Raw genomic sequence first — 19,339 nt, forward strand, 5'->3', positions numbered from 1 at the left:
GATGCTTCAGGCTGCATTATAGCCAGTCCATCAAAGCTTTATTTTCAGTTGTTACAAAATGAGATCAGCTTTATACAGTATGCAAATGTGCAAATACCACAAGAAATTTTTTTAATTGCTTAACAAATGGTGCAAGGCTTTGACAGCCCGGCCACACAGTATAATCTGCTTTTACCTGCAGCTACTTTCAGGAAAGCAATGACCATAAGTGATCAGGACGTCTCAGCAACAAAGTTAAGTGTATATAATTAGATACTGCCCAATAACTTTAAAAATGAATCTAAATAAATAAAAGATGCAGATAAATTAAGGTAGGTGCCAGCTTCTGTTTCCCTACTCTTGGTTTGAGGCAGCCAGACATTTTGGAATACCATGAGCTGTGTCTGGAGTGTTTTCTACTCTGCAGTAGCAGTGTATGCTCAGCCCTGATGGTGCCTAAGCATCTTCTATACTGAGCTTAGAACCAGATGCGTCCTTGGTTTTTGACTATGCAGTGTCCAAATGGATGTACCTGATTGGCTGTATTCTCTACAGAATCAAGCTTTTGCTATCTGTACAAGTTTTGTGTTCCTTTTGTGTTTTTTCATTACACTTAATGTCCAAGGGTACACATCATCATGCCAGTAAAACATCTTTGAAATGGGAAGATGTAATTCATACAATTAATTGTAGATGATTTGGAACAAATCAGGTCTGTATGGTTACAAGTACTTTGACCTCATAATAGCAAACATTTAATAAGTATTTCCCATCATTCTCTTGCCTTGAATCTTCCCTTGCATTAAAAATATATATCTTTGACAATTTCCTGTATCACTTCCTTCAGCCTGAGAGGCCAAGGTGTTTGCAAGCTACCATTCCCTCTCTCCATTTTCACATACATATTGTAATAGCAATCCTCAATCATTATGGCACAGGAGGGATTCCCCGTCAAGGCTAACAAGGCAAGTAACTTTACTGGTACCAGTTGAAAAGGCTATTGCAATTATGGATCCTCTCATTCCCTTGTGTGATGAGGGAACACGGTAGAAATCTGCTGGAGACCATAGGGAACTCAGAGCCCACCAGTTGGCGATCTCTGACCTGAATAATTATGCTTGTTCCCCATTCTGAATGTGTAAAATGAGTATATGATTAATGTTTCCATGCTATACTATATATTGCTGGGATTTGTATTCCTGTTACTTTCTATGTGGCCAGTAGGAATTCATATTGCTTTTTCTAACCATAAACCACATGAAAGTAGAACTACTTTTGCATTTAAACCTTAGAAATACAAGAAAATTTAAAATCCATGATAGTTTGGTTAACTACCATAACTTGGATTGTGGATTAATTTTCAGCAAAATCAGTTCAGTGAAGAAATATGTGCAGATAAGGTGCATTATCATATCCAAGACTTACCTGAACAGTAAACAATAATTGCATCATATTATCCAATAACAGTAGTAGGGCTGGAATAATAATGTCCTCTTCCCTAGTAGTAATGTTGGAATCTTTTAATTTGTCTTTTGAGTTTGCAAACTGAAACATGGACAGATTTTTAAGCTTTCCTGTGAAGGAGAGATTAAATGTATGTTGATCGAAGGGAAGCTTCTCAAAGTAAACAAAGCAAGATCTAAAAACTTTGATGCATCATGGACATTTTAAGAAGATATTATATCAATGCACTCCTAAACAGAGTTACATCTTTCTAAGACTTGTAGTGCAGTCCCCTAAGCAGAGTCACACCATTTAGAAAGGCGTGACTCTGCTTAGGGGATTGCACTGTAAGTACAGTGAATCTTGTTTCTGTCTCAGAGATTTTAAAGAAATAATGTGTTAGATCACACCAGCTTTTGTACTGTTGAAAAATTGAAGACGAAGAAGAGGGGTCACTTTTAAGCACCGAAAAGGCTATGTCAGAGATCCTGACATCCACATGGGCAAAAACTGAACAGTATGGGGGCTCCAATGAGGAGGACAATTGAGTGAGATTGAGCAGAAACATTGGTAGGATCCATCATTCAACTCACTGCTTTCACGTGAAGCATTTTTCATACCTAATATCTACAAAAACACATGGTTGGCTGGGAATAGGTAGGGATTAGCTTGCTGAACTCTCAGCCAATGCTCTTCAGTTATTACTGGAACTCTTTTCGTACTGTCACAGAATGTTTCTGCAGGACTAGAGTCCCAGTGTTGATAAACTGTTAGATGGGACAGATATGAAATGTGATTTATTTCTCACGCCCAGTTCTTTCAAAGGTAGTTAAAACAGCATGCACACAGATGGGGGAGCAAACAGGTTCCTTTTACCTTGATCAATTATGTTGCAGAATACTGTTGATTTTTTATATTTAGTTCCTCCTTTCTTAGGATGTAATCTGTTTTTGGAGATTTTTATAAACATACTTTCCTTAAGATCTGGAACACTTTTTGCTCTTCATTGCCATGCCACTGTCAGAGTCAAATGTCAAAACTGTAGCAAATGGAAGGAGGGGGAGGGGAACCTCACCACAAAGGACTGGGGAATTCAATTAGGTAAACTGTTGTTAGCATAATAACTATACTGAAAAAATGTATTTATTTTAATATGAGTGCATAACAACATATTTCCTATAACCTGAACCTAACTAATCTTAAATTTGCTTAAACGGGAATGTAGAGATCAGGCCACACTATACATTCAAAGGATTATATTTTAAGTAAGAAAGTGACTATACATTTATATTTATTTCACACGTAAATAAAAGTACATTTATTTTACATTTCATTTTTCTTGGTTTTCTCTTGGTTCTCAGTGGCAATTTCAACATTTGAGCCTGTTTCTTCCACCAAAATGCAACTGCCCTAAAAAAGGGTAAAATTATCAGAGAATATGTGACCATACATGTTCTTTTTCCAGAAAAGTATACAGATGTGCCCTTTATATTAGTAAACTGCATTTTGCAAGAGGTAATTCAATGAGCAATAAAGCACACAGTACAGTAGTCTTCCATATTGCAATATTTTGCAGATAGCATCCCAGGTGGTCAGCCAAGAAATGCAGGAAGAGATCATAGTACACAGACTTGGAAACTGAAGCCAGTGGTATGTGTGTGTGTGTGTGTGTGTTTAAAATACACCCCTTCACTTAAGCCAGACTTGAACCCTTGCTTGTAAAATTCCATTTTCATAGATCTGATTACTTGAGCTACAGGAACAATCGTTGGCTACTTCTGCATTATTTAATTTTTATTAGGCTTTATATATAAGACATTGTATGCAGGACCATACATCAGTATTATTTCAAATACTGAAATAAATTAATCATATACAGCATACATATAATGTATTTTCCCATTCAGCTGTCATTATTTAGATATCATATTGCATAATAAATACCTGTTACAGTAACTATTCATAAAATTAATTCATGAAAATTAGTTGAAATGTCTTTGGATTAGATTAACGAAAAGGCTAATGGAAAAAGACATAGGGTTGGATTCAGACTAAATTTTATGCTCATGGGAAACGCTTCTGTCAGTGGAACAGAACTTTCCTGCCTCCTGTTTCCTGCTTTAGCCCACTAATCTCCCTGAAATGCTGCTTCTGGGAACGGAGGACCCTCAGGAACAGCATGAAGAGCAAATCAGGGGTCTGCAGCAAGAATAGGGAAGTGGTGGAAATTATCCTTCCCTTATATTAGCAGAAAATCTGTATCAATTCAAAGCACTGTAAGTGGAGCTTGGACAAGGAACGGCCCCTTGGATACTCACCGTGAAGGGTCCTTCTCCTCTGAGGTAAGGAGGACATCCTGGGTGTTTCCACTGTCCAATCAGGGAGGCAGGAAAGTTGATCTTTCTTCCGCTTCCTGGCTGTGCATGGGAACACCCCCTGTGCTTCCAGTTCTGGAGGTATCCCCACAGCAGTCAACGTGCCAGACACTATATAAGGTAAATATCCCTGAAACGAGAGGGACTTCAAACAAAGAAACTGTCAAAGGGCTACTATTAACCAAGACCCTTTATAACTAATAACTGTCATAACAGGAGAATAAGCTCAGAAGATAAGGTTGTTAGTGCAGCGGTAGAAGAAGAACAGTAGTAGTACACAGAGGATGAAGAGCTCGGGAGGGCAGGATGTCCTCCTTACCTCAGAGGAGAAGGACCCTTCACGGTGAGTATCCAAGGGGCCGTTCTCCCTCTGAGTCGGAGGACATCCTGGGTGCTCCCAAAGCAGTCACTTCAGGATTCGGGTGGGACATGCTCTTCGTCCTCCACGACATGTTGCAGGATTCTTCTACCAAACGCTGCATCCGCTGACGAGTACGTGTGCAGCTGATAATGTCTGATAAAGGTCGACACAGACGACCAGGTGGCTGCCTTGCAGACTTCTTCTATGGAGGCGTTCCGTCTCAGGGCTGCGTTAGCTGCTGTACTCCTGGTGGAGTGAGCCGTAATTCCGGATGGGACTTCCATCTTGAGAGCCCTGTACGCCTCGCTGATACATGACCTGATACTATACGCGATAGAAGATGCAGACGTTCTCTGTCCTATTCTAGGCGCAGCAATATTAACGAACAGTGAATCCGACTTACGAATCTGCTCCGTTCTAATAATATACGCCTTGAGAGTTCTGCGTATGTCCAAGGTGTGCCACTCTCTTTCCCTTGGATGTTTAGGATCCAGACAGAAGGAGGGGAGAACGATCTCTTGCGTACGATGGAATCGAGTATAAGCCTTGGGGAGGAAGGAAGGATCCATCCTGAGGACCACTTTCTCTTTATGAAATATGCAGAGATCTGGCCTAACAGACAATGCGCTCAGCTCGGAGATACGCCGTGCCGAAGTAATGGCCACTAAGAATACAGTTTTTAATTTTAGCCACTTGAGAGGAATGTCTCGCACAGGCTCAAAAGGGGGTTTGGTAAGGGCCTTGAGAGCAATGTGTAGGCGCCAGGTTGGAAAACGATGTACCGTAGGTGGGTTCAGTAAGGTGGCTCCCCTAAGGAACTTCTTAACGTGAGGATGAGTGGATATCGGATATGACTCAAATCTCGGGAGTACAGAGCCGATCGCCGCCATCTGCTTCTTCAGGGTAGGTGGTTTCAGGCCTCTGTCCAAACCTTCTTGCAGGAATCCCAAGACGTCACATATGGACGGGGACATCGGGTCGATCTTTTTACGTTTTCCCCATCGTACAAAGGCCTTCCACGAGGAGTTGTAGATCCTATTTGTAGATTTCTTTCTCGATGCTAGCATCATCTCCACAATACTCGCTGGATATCCTACTCTAAGTAGAGACCGCCTCTCAATCTCCATGCGGTCAAGGACCACCATTCCGGGTGAGGATGCCAGAATGGTCCCTGTTGTAGCAGATCCGGACGTACCGGCAAGTGGAGTGGCGAGTGGGTCGACAGCGACAGGAGAGTCGAAAACCAGGGTCTTCTGGGCCAGTAGGGAGCCACCAGGATCACCGTTGCCGCTAGATCCTGGATCCTTCTCAGTAACCTTGGTAGAACTGGAAGGGGAGGAAATGCATACAGCAGGTCCGTGGGCCACCGTGAGGATGAGGAGTCTTTACAAGAAGGTATTGATACTCCTCTGCCTGAAACAGCCTGTTTGAGTGTTCACTGTTAGAAGACTCCTCATCCTGCTCTTCCTCCGAGAGGAAATCCCCGCCCTCAGATTCCTCGCTAGGGGAAGGGATCTCCTCAATCCAGCCCCTTCCCCCCATTGTGGCATTGGTTTGAGTCTTTCTAGCTGCCTTGGTGGGCCAAGGCGTTGCAAGACTGGCTCTCCCTTGGGAATCCTGGCATCCCCTGGGGCATGAAGGCTGGGAAGACTGGGCTTCTTCGGACCTCCTTAAGGCCAGGATCTGTTCTCTCATAGTGTGACGTAAAAAACCCATCACTTCTGGGGGCATAGATAGATGGGCGGCACTTACTTGGGCATCCTGGGCTCCCGATTCACGATTTTTCCCCATTTCTCCCGCCGGGAGGTTGGGAAGCGCGTTGGTAGGCTTAGGCGGGAAAACGCTAGCCGCACTGTCGTTTGCCGCCAAAAGGAAGCCTCCTCCGTCGCAGTCTTTCGGAGGCTCTTGCTGCTTGGCTGAGGAGCTTCGCGGCGCCCTCTGCTGGAGACGGGCCCGTTTCTTTGAGGGCTGATCTTCGCAGGGAGCCATCTTCTCGCCGGGGAGCCGCTCAGCCTCGCAAGGCGAGCCGGCGCCGGCTGAGCACACCCCCGCCATCGGTAAGACAGCTCCTGGGGGGTGGCTCGCCCTCTCCATAAAGCTCTCCTCCGAGTCTGACGAAGCCGCCGAGGCCATCCTGGTCTTCGGCCTCCAATCTTCTCCTAGGTTGTCCCCTCAGTGGAGGTACAGGAGAAGGAGTGTAGGTACAATAAGAATAGAAAATAAAGAAGTTGTAGTAGATAAAGGAAGAAAGAAAAAAAAAGTAAAGGGTAGAAAATTCAAAAAGGCAGTGCAGAGCTAGCCTAAGACAAACTGCTCTCCCTGGAGGCAGGAAAGGAACTGGAAGCACAGGGGGTGTTCCCATGCACAGCCGGGAAGTGGAAGAAAGATAAACTTTCCTGCCTCCCTGATTGGACAGTGGAAACACCCAGGATGTCCTCCGACTCAGAGGGAGAATGGAAGTTCCCTCCTCTCTCTTCCTCAGAACAGCACTGAATATAATGTAGAAGGATAGAATTGATGAAAATTGCACTCTTGCACTGGCAAAAAGGACATTTTGGAACCAACCTTAACCCTATCCTTTTTCTTTTTTCAATAGCTATATTAATCATATTCCCAAATTGTACAATTTTTGGACAATTATATATATATCTTTAGCTTTTTTGCAGCACTAAACTGCTTAAACACTGATTTAAAGCCATGTTCTCTTATGTTAATACATAATGAAAAATTATAACTGTAATTCCAAATTGGGTTGTATCCAAACCAAGTTTTCCATTAATGCAAGGCATCTTTTCTGCCTGTCCTTTCCCAGGTAGATAATGTAAATCAGTACAATCAATAGGATGAAAAGGTATCTAATAATGCAATAGAACTAGGATTGCAGGAATCGATAACAAGGCATAAATATTAAACATGACATGTTAAACATGCAAGAAATGGTCTTACATAAATAGAAAAACAATGCTTTGAGAGCAAGACAAAACATACAGGAATAGATAATATATATTAGTAGTAGACATAGGCACGAATCAAAATATGAAGCAAATTTCATCATGAAACGGGCCGTTTCATGTGTTGCAAAACAGTGTTTTGTGGGGTCACAGTTACCATGAAATTATCACAAAATTCATGACTTTTTGGGCTGTTTTGTTAGTTTCGTGAACAGTTCGTAATTGCAGACAGGCTGATGCCGATTTATTCGCTAAACAACAATGGGCCCAGCCCTTTTGTTACCATTGGAAACCCCAATCATAGCCCACTTACCCTTGGCAGCTCTCCTAGCCATCTGGAGAGCTTCCATTCTGCCCTATACAGCCAGGAGCTGGAAGTCAATCCCTTGGGCAACCATGGGCACACCAACTGCTCCAAACCCTGTTAGGCAGGTCTGTCAGCCAACCACAGACCTCCTGTTCCGCTCTATGTCAACGTTTTTTAGAAAAGGCACCTCTCTCTGCCTCATATTTCAGTCCCAGTAGACAGAGGGAGAGGGAGGAGGACCTGTTGCTGGGATTGCAGTGGGAGAGTGTGTGGAAGGATTTGGGATTGTGCTTTTGGCTGCTGTTGCTTTGAAGAGGCTGAAAGAAGTCTCTTATTTCCAGCTCTTGGCCTTTCTGTGGGAAGGTCTTTGGGTGAGGGTGCCTTTTTTCTACCACCCCACCCTACCCTAGTCTCAGGCCTTAGCCTGGCTCTGGGGCCTAGGCCTCCCATTTTTTTAATTTGCTTGTCATTGTTACTTCTCAATTCTTTCGCTGCTCTTTTGAGGGCTCACACTCTTTCTGCTTCCTTTGGTTTTTCTCTCCAAGCCCTGTCTCAGGGCCACTGCCTGGCTCTGGGGCCCAGCTTCGTGTGGGTTCCAGAGGGCCTCACTCTCTTCTGTTTCTCTCTTGTGCACTCCTGTGGTGCAGTTCACTCTTGTTTTGTGCACACACTATGTGCATCTCATTTTTATTTTGAGTACATCTACCGCCTAGGCAGGTGTCTCCGTAGTGTTTACGGGCTCTCCCCCCAAGGCCAGTGTCAAGGCCACTGCCTGGTTCTGGGGCCCTGCTTGGTGTGGGTTCCTTGCCTGAGGTCTCACACTCTCTTCTATTTTCTTTTAATTTGAGCATATGCAACCTGGCCAGGTGTCTGTGCAGCAGATTAGGGCTCTCCCCGCCACCCCAGTCTCAGGGCTACTGCCTGGCTCTGGGGCCCAGCTTGGTGTGGGTTCCTTGCCTGAGGTCCTGACTCCTTTTCTGTTTGCTTTCTCTCTCTTGCTTGCCGTGCACCTATTTGGCTCAGCCGACTCTTGCTTTGTGCACCCACTATGTGCATCTCATTTTTATTTTGAGCACCTCTCCTGCCTGGGCAGGTGTCTCTGTGGTGTTCAGGGGCTCTCCCCCAAAGGCCAGTCCCAGGGCCACTGCCTGTCTCTTAGGCACAGCTTTGTGTGGCTTCGTTGCCTGAGGATGGAAACTCCTCAAAGTTATCTTGTTTCTTTTGCTTCCAACTTATTTTTGTGTGCAGCGCTATGAGGCATGGAATTAAGGGCAAGGGTGATTGTGAGGAGAGGAAGTGCACAGCTTGTCCTGATTGCCTATCGGAGCCCAGCAATACTGGGCGGGGGGAGAGGTCTCGGTACCAGAGACTCCAATTGTGGTAGATTTCGCTGTGAGGGCAGTGGAAGAGGCAGAACAGGTTTCACTGCTGGCGGGACTGGAACTGGATCTTCTCAAAATTTTTGAGGAAGATGACAAGGGGGAATCTCAGGAGGAATGGTGGGGTTTTGGGGAGACATCCGGCTCCTCCAGATACCAAAGTCTTGGGACTGTCCCTGCCTGCAGTCCGCCCCTCAGTCCGTCTTCCCAGCCCCGTGCCACACCGTGGTTGGTAATGCTTCATCCTCCTCCTGACTAGCCAACTCCCAGTCGCTGTTTTAGTCAGGCGCTGTGGCAGCACTTCCAGCCTCTTCCCAATGACCCCTATGCAGTTTGGTGCCATTCCTGTGATGCCCTGGTGCGAAAGGGCTGTGACCTCAAGCACCTGTCGTCAACTGCCCTCTGCTTGCATCTGCAGAGGCACAACCTGATCCTGCTGCCTCCGGGGCAATGCGAGTCATCTAGTGGGTGGAAGAGGAGGGCTCCTTATCAGAATGAAAGGGAAGGGTCACGGGAGTTCACCCCGAGTAAGAAGCCTTGCTCTGAGGTGATGCGGGTGGGAGTGGAATGTCCAGGGAGGCTACCTTGCAGCAGGTTGTCCCCTCAGGGTCGGGGACGGTGTCTATCAAAAGAGTCAGGGGGAGGACTCAGGAGGCGGGCACTCGTGGTGGTGGAGACGATTGCCCTGGAAGGACTCCCTTTGTCTATCGTGGATGGTATGGGCTTTTGGAGGCTGCTGCATCATTTTGCCCACTGATTCGTAATGCCATCGCGATGGACCATTTGCTGGCAAGTCATTCCCATCCTCTACTGCAGTGTGTGAGACATGGTTATTCGGGAGCTGTTGTGCGCCAAAGGTCGTACCGTGCACTTCATGGCAGATATGTGGAGCAGCTGCCATCATGGCTACCTTGCCCTCACTTCTTATTGGTGGCAACCAGAGGACCTCCACTGCCACAGAGAAACACCAGGGCCCCAGGGTGAGGTGCTGCCCTTGCAGCTGGGGTACAGAGTACTTATGTTTCAGGCATGGGGGATGGATGATGATCACACGGGAGGAACATCACTGCCACAATCAAGGCTCGGCTGAGGGAGTGGGTGCCCAAGGGAGATTTTGTTCATGGCATCATGGTCACAGATGCGGGAAGCAACATGCTGGCAGCCCTGAGAGAGGCATCCCTTGATGGCATTGTCTGCCTGGTGCATAAGCTGCACCTGATCATGGTGGATGCCATGATCAAGTTCAAGACCACCCAGGACCAGGCACCGTTTTCCACGCATAACTTGTTGGACAACTGCCGGCGTCTGGCTTCGCACTTCTCCTGCAGTGTGAAGTCTTTGTGTGAGCTGCTCCAGAGTCAGGGGGAGGGGGGCGATCCTGAGAACTACTTGTACCAGGACATGGCCACCTGCTGGAACTCCACCCTGATCTATGGGCTGGACCCGGTGCTGGTCAACGAGCTGGCAAATGAGGAGGATCTTGCCTCCAGGGTTAGGGATTTTGTCAGGAAGTTGCAGACAGGCATAGCCACCCGCATGCATCCTCTCTGCCAGGAGCAGCTGTACAGACTTCCCTTCATATGTTACCCCCAGAGAAAGGGCAGCATTGCCATGCAGGACGGCCAGCTGCAGGACTGGAAGAAGGTCCTGCACAGAGCAGTGTGCAGGTATTAGGCACATAAATCAGGATGGACGATTGAGGGTGCAGTAGGGGGGTGGAGGAGGAGGAGGGGTGGGAGGCTGTAAATGAGCCAGGCGTCCCCAGCCATGAGAGCCCTCCCAACAGGGACCTTTGGTCATATTTGGTGGGCTTTGCGGTTGACGCCAGCAGGTTTGGGGCGTCTGTCAGGGAGGAGGACTCAGTGGGGGCCATGGTGCGAGAGTACCTTGCCAAGCCTCCCCACACCAACCCCCTGGAGTACTGGGCACGAAAATCTGCCATCTGGCAGGACCTCTCCATCGTGACCACTTACAGCTGTGCTGCCGTGTGTTTTCTATGCAGACCAGAGGCCTTATTTTGAGAACCTGTGCCACCTGGAAAGGTGTGACCGGTGGGCATGATTCTGTTGCTTGACTCTGCTGTCCCGGGGTGAGGGAGATGCCATCCTGGGCATTTAGAATTTCCACCCTCCAAGGGGGAGGCGTCTGTCCATCCGCCCTCCAAGCGGGAGGTGTCTGTCCATCCATCCCACCCTCACATGCATGTCCTAGGGTGAGGGAGACACCCCCTGGGCATGTAGAGTTTCCTCCCCCCGCATGCTAGATGTGATGTGCGTCCCTTAGGGCCCAAAGGGACTCTGCAGGCCACCCCCTGAGCCCATCGGTGGGGGAGAAGGTCCCCCGTAAGAGGGAGATTTCCGTCCATCCATCCATTCCCTGCCACCACATATGGCGAATACAGACCAACACAGCTAACTCCTCTGGATCTCTCCCCAAAGAGGGGGAGACATCTGTCACTGCCGCCATATCCGGCAGGCATGATATGGTGGATGCCCCTTAGGGCACAAGGGAGTGTGGGCCTCCTCCACTCCTGAGCCCGTTGCCCACGGGGAGCAGAAAGGAGGATGACTGCCTCCTGTGTCCATGAGGAGGGGCGGCTGCAGAGAGAACCCGCACGCCATCTGTGGTGTGCACCCCTTAGGGCACATCTTGGGATGAATGACAGGGTTTTGGAGAAACATCCAGCTCGTCCTCCACATCCCAAACTCTTGGGACTTTCCCTGCCTGTCGTCCACCCCTCACTCCATCTTCCCAGCCCAGCTCCACACCACAGCTCGTCCTTCATCCTTCTCTGATCCAGCAACTCCTGGTCCCCATTTCAGTCATGCACTTTGGTAGCACTTCTCTTCCCACCCTTACCATTGACCTTCCTGATCAACATATTGCAAATGGGGGTGGGGTAGAAGAGAGCCTGCTGAAGTCTCCCTGCGAGTCTGGCATTTCAGGGTATGAAGGGGGCCATTGAAATGCCATGGGTTCTGACAAATCACGAAAATGTCAGTTCTAGGGACAGCTGTCCATGGCAGATAGATTCCCAAACCCCTCACAGCAAGCTCTTCAGTGCATTGGTTGAAAAGGTCTTTATTCAGAGATCCATGAAGTTCATGTCTACATCCATAGATGGGTTGGCAGGAATGAGTATACAAGCATATGTGCTATTGATATAAGGAGCATTATCCCCCCCTCCCCTTGAGCAGTTAGCATTTAGGTGCGAAAATCCTTAAAAGTTCCGTGAGAACATAATAGTTTAGTCTGGACAGAAAAAGGCAGAAGATTACAAGGACTCAAAACTCCCTCTTTCCCTGGTGAAGATTTACAGTACAGCTGCAAGATTACTGAGCATACTTTCTGAAATAACAGTTGCTTATTCGGGGAGTAAGGCACTTTCATTTTCAGCAAGCAGGTTCACACTGATACTTGATTATGTCACTACAGTACAAAGCACAATCATATGAGCAATGCATGAGATCAATGTATTGTAGCAGAGAAACACAAATGACATGGATGGATGCAGACATGACAGAAACTAATGAATCGTTTAGGCAAATGTGTCAGTTTCATGAAGTTTTGTGATTTGTGGTTCATGGATCGCGACGAAACATGAAACTCTCATTTTGGGCTTTTTCCGTTTTGTGCCCATGTCTACTTAGAAGTACAGAACACAGTCTTGTTGTCTGTATTGGAATTGTCTTCCTGAATCATTCTGCTATAATGCAGCCCTATTCCTTTATAAGAACAGTTTGGTTTTACATAGTTTGCAGAAAGCTAAAAATATTGGAACTAGGGTGAAAGAAAGAAGAGAGCGAGTGAAGCTTTTTTACCACCTGCAGGCTTTCCAAAATTTTAACCCATGATGTCAGGTTTATTATTTGTGACTGAAACTAGAAGGCAAGAAAGGTATATTGGGGAATATTTTGAACAAATACTCACCACCCCCACATATGTCTTGAAGTAATCTCTGAACTTAATAGTTACACATTTTTATTATAAAAAAAAGAAATACATAGTAAAAAAGGGAACATACTAACAGTTCATACTAACTGTAACCTTATGTCCTAATTCTACAAAAAGAAAATTTCAAAATAATTATATCCTTCCTACTATCAGTAGAAAATCATGAAATCTTTATACATACATTACACAATATCCTAAATACATTCTAATATCTCCTCCTTTATCATGTTAGATGGGTTTTGCCTATTCCAAAACTGTATAAAAAGCAGCAAAGTTCTTACACATTCATCATGTTCATGATCTCTGTAATCATATTTATGCACTTTATATTTGCTTGGTTCCTAACTGAAATTACAAGCAACTCTAATTACAACAGAAACAAAAGAGCTGAATAGGAGATATGCCTGTGCTTTTTAATGACTATTCTGTGCTATCTTTTGGTATCAGAAAGTATTACTAATAACCCTAGTTTATTGTCTTCTGCATACTTACAACTAGTTGTTAAATATTTCCTTCTGGTTGTTTTTTTGCTGAAAAAACCTGCATGGTCTTAATGGATATATTTATGAAATCCCTTGTTGATTTGCGCAGCTAAGAAAGGAATAACACTTTATGGTTGTTACTCACTAACTTTATAGTTTATGTCAGCTGACTGATACTGAGTCCTTGTTTGTTTTTTGGAATTATTATGACCTGTTCTTCATTCCAAGATTCTAGCAAACTTCTTGTCTTCAGTATTTCATTCATGCATTCTGTTAAAGAATACCTTTAAAATACCTCCAAATACCTCTTATAATAAGAACCAGGAACACTATAAGCCTTGCATTCATTCCACAGTCTCTTGAAAAGAGTAACTATCCATGGTTACAATCTTAAAAACAACTCCCTAAGAGTAAATACCATTAAATAAATGGGACTTATTTTGGAGTAAATTTGCTTAGGCTTATTTCCTGTCTTGCAAGGAAACAGTATTTGAGCCTGCTTTACCAATTCAGTTTATTCAAGTTTAACAGCCCATAGGCCGTATGCTATAAACAAAATTTAAGAATTAAAAATAACAGTAAAACAAAAGTTTGTCATGTCCACAATGTAGCTTTTGCAAAGGCTATTCAGAAGTAATCTTAAAGAGTCAGGAATGGCCAAGTACTTTAGTAGCCATTTTTAAAGAAATCTTTCTCTGGCTATTGCCTGCTTTGGACAGTAGAAAAAAGTATGAGACAATGAGTCAACAACAGCCAAAGAGCAGTCACAGAAGGGCTGACCTGAAGGTGTCTTGAGGAAACGGCCCTTCATCTGAGATGTTGATAATGCGTTTCAATGTGCAATCATGTTCTGACACTGCCAGCATATTAAAATAATGAGGCAGGTCAGACTGGGTAGAATACTTAATTCCTACGTGGAGTGAGGAGCATTTTCGCACAGCATCCATTTGATGGGAGTCCCAGTCCTGTTTGAGCAGCTTCTCTATAAGTAACGCTCACCTTTTTTCAGTCAGAATTCTTGAATTCCGTGAACCTAGTTGGTTTATTTCCACGTCCGCAGTTCTGTTCCACAGCAGTGCTCAAGGGCTGCTGATCTAGTGAAAACTGGAAGGTCTTGAATTTAGCAGTGTGTATTTAAAGTTGACTGTGGCTTTCCAGATCAGTGTTGAGATTTTGGGAAGGCCAAATTCGAGTCATGTGACTACAGAAGCAATACATGGTGGTAAAGCAAGTATTTTGCGGAAGAAGGTTAATGGGAGCTTATTAAATTGTTCTGTTGGGCCTAGGAACCAGATCTGGGAACAGTATAATATACGTGGTATCCCAAGAGCCTTGTACGCCTTCAAAAGTGCTGGCACATATTAAGCTACTTGAATAAAGAAGAACTTCCTTAAAGACAGTAGAGCTAAGCCAATTTTCTGTTTAAGATATTGAACATGTTTGTATCAAGATAGATTTGATTGTAACACGATTTCTAGATATCTAAATTCGTTGACCTGTTGTAATTCATATACACCATCTATTATTTAATCATTGTTGACTTTAAAAACACCATGATTTTAGATTTATATTAATTTATCTCCAAGAGTTCGCTATTACAATAAGCAATGAATGCTTTTATAGCATGCTTTAGACAGATCTGAGTTCTGGAGAGCAAGACAAGGTCGTCAGCCTATAGCTAGGTGGGCACTGGGCAATTTCCCAGACCTGGTGTGTGAGTGGAAATGCCTTGCAAGCTCAGAACAATGTCATTCAAATATAAATTGAATAGGTGAGGTGCAAGAACACAGCCCTGGCGTACGCTTCTTTGTACAGATACTTGGTTTGATATAGATCCTGATTTGTTTAATTTAACACATAATAAATGTTCAGAATAGAGACTCATTATTAGCTTTAACAGTCTCTTGGGTAGATGCGCTACATTAAGTTTCTTTCAGTGGCTGATTCCACACACGTTGGATAATGCACTTCCAATCCTCTTTATAGATAATTTGGAATGGATTTTTTCGTGTGCAGAACAAAAAATTCACCTCAAACGATTGATTAAGTGCATTGAACGTGCATTATCCAATGTGTGTGGAATCAGCCAGTAGTCTTGCATGTGACATGGAATCAAAAGCAGCCCTTAAGTCCATAAATGTTGCATATAGAGAACCTGGCATGTCTAACAAGTTTTTGCTTACCAGCAAGGCAAGCATAAACCTGCTTTACCAAATACTTTCTTCTATTTAATTTATTGATTTAAACCATTTGTACTGATAGAAAATTACCTCTATCTTTTTGTTTCCAGTCTTTATTGTATAAACAGGGAAGCAAACATAAAAATTTCTTCAAAAGGACTCACAATTGTGTGTTTTTCTGTCATCACCTGCTTTCTCTTCTCTCACTGCATCCTCTTCTTGTTTTCTTTATCACTTGGTCCTTAGGTGCATGGCCAACTGTTTCTTTTTCATCAATTGCCTATCAATACTCATTTTATAGTTAAACTATTTGTGATTCATAAACTTCCATCTGTATTTTGTACCTGTAATTCTGCTTTATTGTTTGTATAGTTGGCTACTTCTTAGTCTTTGTCCAGGAAATTTATGTCAGGATGTGCCCATGCAGACTGCAGGAATGTTCACATGATTGGGAACATTTTTCACCTATGGGCAATTTCCTAGGGCCACATGCTCGGAATAGGATTACTGCTTCCCTTACTTCTAAAATAGGGAGTGCTGGCCAGCTGGGGGCGTCTGTTTTTCTTCTTTGTGTATGTGCTCTGAAGGCCTCTGCTGACATCACTTCTGGTTTAAAGTAAAAGTTTAAAGGGGCTGATCCCCTTTAAACCAAAAGTTAAAGGGGCAGATCCCCTTTAAACCAAAAGTTTCTATGTTTGGGGGCCGTTTTGGCCCCAGCAAGCTCTCATTGCTTCCACTTTAAAACCAGAAGTGATGTCAGGAGAGGATTCTGGAGTGCCCACACATGCCATTTTTTCACACGCTCTGAGGGCCAGCCTCCCAACAATTTTTCTCACCTGCCAACCAGGTGATTGGGGATGGGGGGCAGCAAGTGGGAGCAGGCAATCCCCTGCCCTGAGTGGTGTGAGGGGGACTGGCAATCCTAGTTGGGTAGCTCAGTGGCCAGTGGGGAGGGTATACTGTATGATCTACTGAAGAATAAATTAATTTCATCACACAATGTAGAGAATGAAAAATCTGAGTGATTTCATCTATTTGAATTTTCTCTTATAGCAGAAAAAAAATCTCAGCACCATATATATGAAAACTGGGTGCTTTATCCTAGTTCAGAAGGAGTTGGGTGTGAATAAAGGAGGAGTGGGGTGCACCACCCTTGACTTTAGCTGAGGGCCCCAGTCATTTAGACCACATCTGCACATGACTTAATACTTCTCTGTAAAAAAAAATTCCCTTCACATGGGAAAAACAGGGTTAGCCGAGCCTTTACCCAGCCATGGTAGTTTTTTATGTGCTATATTTCTAACCTTGGGAGAAAGGGAGATTTAGGAAGTGTATCATCAGTATTGAAATTAAATTTCAAGGGGTTGTCTTAGGGTTTCCAGGCCTCCCTCCAAAAACTTGTACAACAAAAAATGTTAAATTGTCGAAGGCTTTCACGGCCGGAGAACGATGGTGGTTGTGGATTTTCCGGGCTGTATTGCCGTGTCTTTCGGTGCTACATCTTTGAAGATGCCAGTCACAGCTGCTGGCGAAACGTCAGGGACTACAATGCCAAGACCACGGCAATACAGCCCGGAAAATCCACAGCAACCATCAAAAAATGTTATCATACTCCATGCCAGAAGTGACCCGCATGTACCCCAAAGTGATGTGGTGACATTGGTGCCAATATCACACTTCACCTCCTGTCCCTGGCTGCCAAAATTTCCTCTGGTTGTCAGGCTTGGCCTGGTAATGCTAGGTTGTTTACATTGGTAGGTTTGTGATTGAAAACCATGCAAGAAATTGCACAATCCTCATTTGTAATCTGTCCCCAAGGACTGCAGATCTCTTATGCATGCCTTATTTTTTCCTTTGCTCTCTGATAAAAATTGCCTATCCCATCATTAGTTTTTACTGTTGTGAAGCATTACATTACATTTATACTGGCATTTGTTAAAATATTACTTGTATTTTTCTAAGTCAAGATTGTCAAATGATTTTCTCTCTTTTTTGATACTCTGTGAACATTAGGGTTGCCAGGTCCATTTAGTCACAAGACTAAGTCCCCCCCGCAGCGGGGGACTGGGAACCTGGCACTCACGCTCTGTGGCGATTGGTGTCCCTTCTCTCGTGTGTGCATAGCGCATGTGCGTTCCCACCGTGCATGATGTCATCACTTCTGGGAAGTGACATCATCATGCGGGTCAAAGGATTGCCTGGTATGCGCTTCCGCACTTGCTGAAGGGCTGAATCACCCCTGCGGGCCCAATTCGGCCTGCGCCACCAGGGGGTGCTCTGGGGGGCATGCCCCCCTGCTGGCCAGGCAAGTGGGGTTGGGGAGGAGAAGGTGCGAACAGGGGATCCCCTGGACTGGGTGGGGGATTGGCAGCCCTAGTGAACATAGAGGTGCAATTGTACAAATGTAGAATTAGTGAATAATTTGCAATACTTGAGCTCCCATGTTCTTCCTTTCAGTAAACCTTTTACAAGAGACTTTAGAAATCTGGAGGCTAAAATATTAACAGATGTCTAAGAAACAGAACTGATGAGCATAGCCATGTTGAACTTGTGGTTCTGATAAATTCTTTGTAGGAGAGTTTTAAGCATAGTAATTTAGAGACAAGTAGGGTTGCCAAGTCTCCTGTTTTCTCCCAGACAGTCTGGTATTACAGAGGACTTTTTGGAGAAAGCGTTTCCCAAATACTGGAGACCTGTCCCCTGCCCCTCCCTGGCTGGGCAGGGGAAGTGACCAGACAACACAGGCACCCAGACAGCCTCCTGCAGTTGTATGGCACCACCTAAGAGTGACCAGCGAGCCTGGGTGCGTGGCCAACTTCCTGTGGTTGTGCAGCACTGCCTCCAGGCTAGGGAAGTGGCTAGCCAGTTGGGGCACCTGGCAAGCATCCTGTGGCTGCGCAGCACTTGCCAGGAGTGGCTAGCCAGCCTGGGGCACCCATAAATGAGTTGGCAGATGATGTCACTTCCAGTAGTGACGTCGTCATGACGGATAGGAGTGTGTGCATGCGAATAGTGAAAATAAAAGGTTAGTGCCACTCCGCCCCCCGCCAGGGTGCAGTATAATCTGGACTCCATCTGGCAACCCTAGAGACAAACCAAAAGCTTCCACATATCTCCATTCCTTTGAAACTTTGATTTGTTCTGATCTGGGATTTCAGTCTCTTTCTTGTTCTCTCTTTCTGCACTAATATTAGCAACTTCACTGTAGTTGTAATTTGTACATAGACAAGAATGATAAGTGCCTTTTGATAATAAACTGGTTTTTAATTTGTCTAATCCAGAACTGTTTGATACTATAGCAATTAATGCTGTCAGTCAGTGAAGTTACACCCATTTGGTCAACTGGGCACTCTGGGCCAGTTATTTTTCTGTTTCAACACAGCAGAATCTGACCTTGATGTTTCCTTTTAATAAGATCATTAATTGTAACAACAGTTATTTAATATCTCACAGTGATAGGACTCATTCTTTCTTTCTTTCCTATTTAAGCTGGCCTTTGCCGGAGTATGATCCAAGTCAAATTCGCTTAATTGTGTACCAGGACTGTGAAAGAAGAGGCCGGAATGTCTTGTTTGATTCTACTGCAAAGAGAAGAACTGAAGATGCCTCCGTCTCAGTAAGTAATGTTAATTGAAACTCAATTATACTGTGTTTGTGTTCTTTCAAATTTAACAGAAGCTTAATACATAGAAGCTTCTACAATAAAAGCATCGCATTGGTTGTCATGCTTCAAAGAGAGGTGTTCATTATGATAGAAGAGATCTGTTGCAAAGTGGCAGTCTCCTCTTTTTAATTTCACCTTTTATTACCTTATACTTTTTTTTCTCATGGCAAGCAAGGATCAAATAAGGTTTAAATATAGGAAGGTACCATGTCTCCATACAAGATGAAGTAGGCACACTGTAGAATACTGGTTGTTATGTGGTTG

At 44.6% G+C, this 19,339-nt stretch overlaps 1 protein-coding gene across 2 annotated transcripts in view; it reads left to right on the top strand.

Moving 5' to 3' along the window:
- The window catches only part of FNIP1 (folliculin interacting protein 1), a 125,111-nt gene that overhangs the window by 38,475 nt on the left and 67,297 nt on the right, over positions 1 to 19,339 (top strand). For both annotated transcript variants that reach the window (XM_054976204.1, XM_054976205.1), the window contains exon 2: positions 18,901 to 19,027. In XM_054976204.1, coding sequence (XP_054832179.1) covers positions 18,901 to 19,027 — 127 coding nt within the window. The remainder of the gene's footprint in view (positions 1 to 18,900; positions 19,028 to 19,339) is intronic.

The sequence above is a fragment of the Eublepharis macularius genome, chromosome 4, assembly GCF_028583425.1.
Source record: "Eublepharis macularius isolate TG4126 chromosome 4, MPM_Emac_v1.0, whole genome shotgun sequence".
Classification (NCBI taxonomy): domain Eukaryota; kingdom Metazoa; phylum Chordata; class Lepidosauria; order Squamata; family Eublepharidae; genus Eublepharis; species Eublepharis macularius.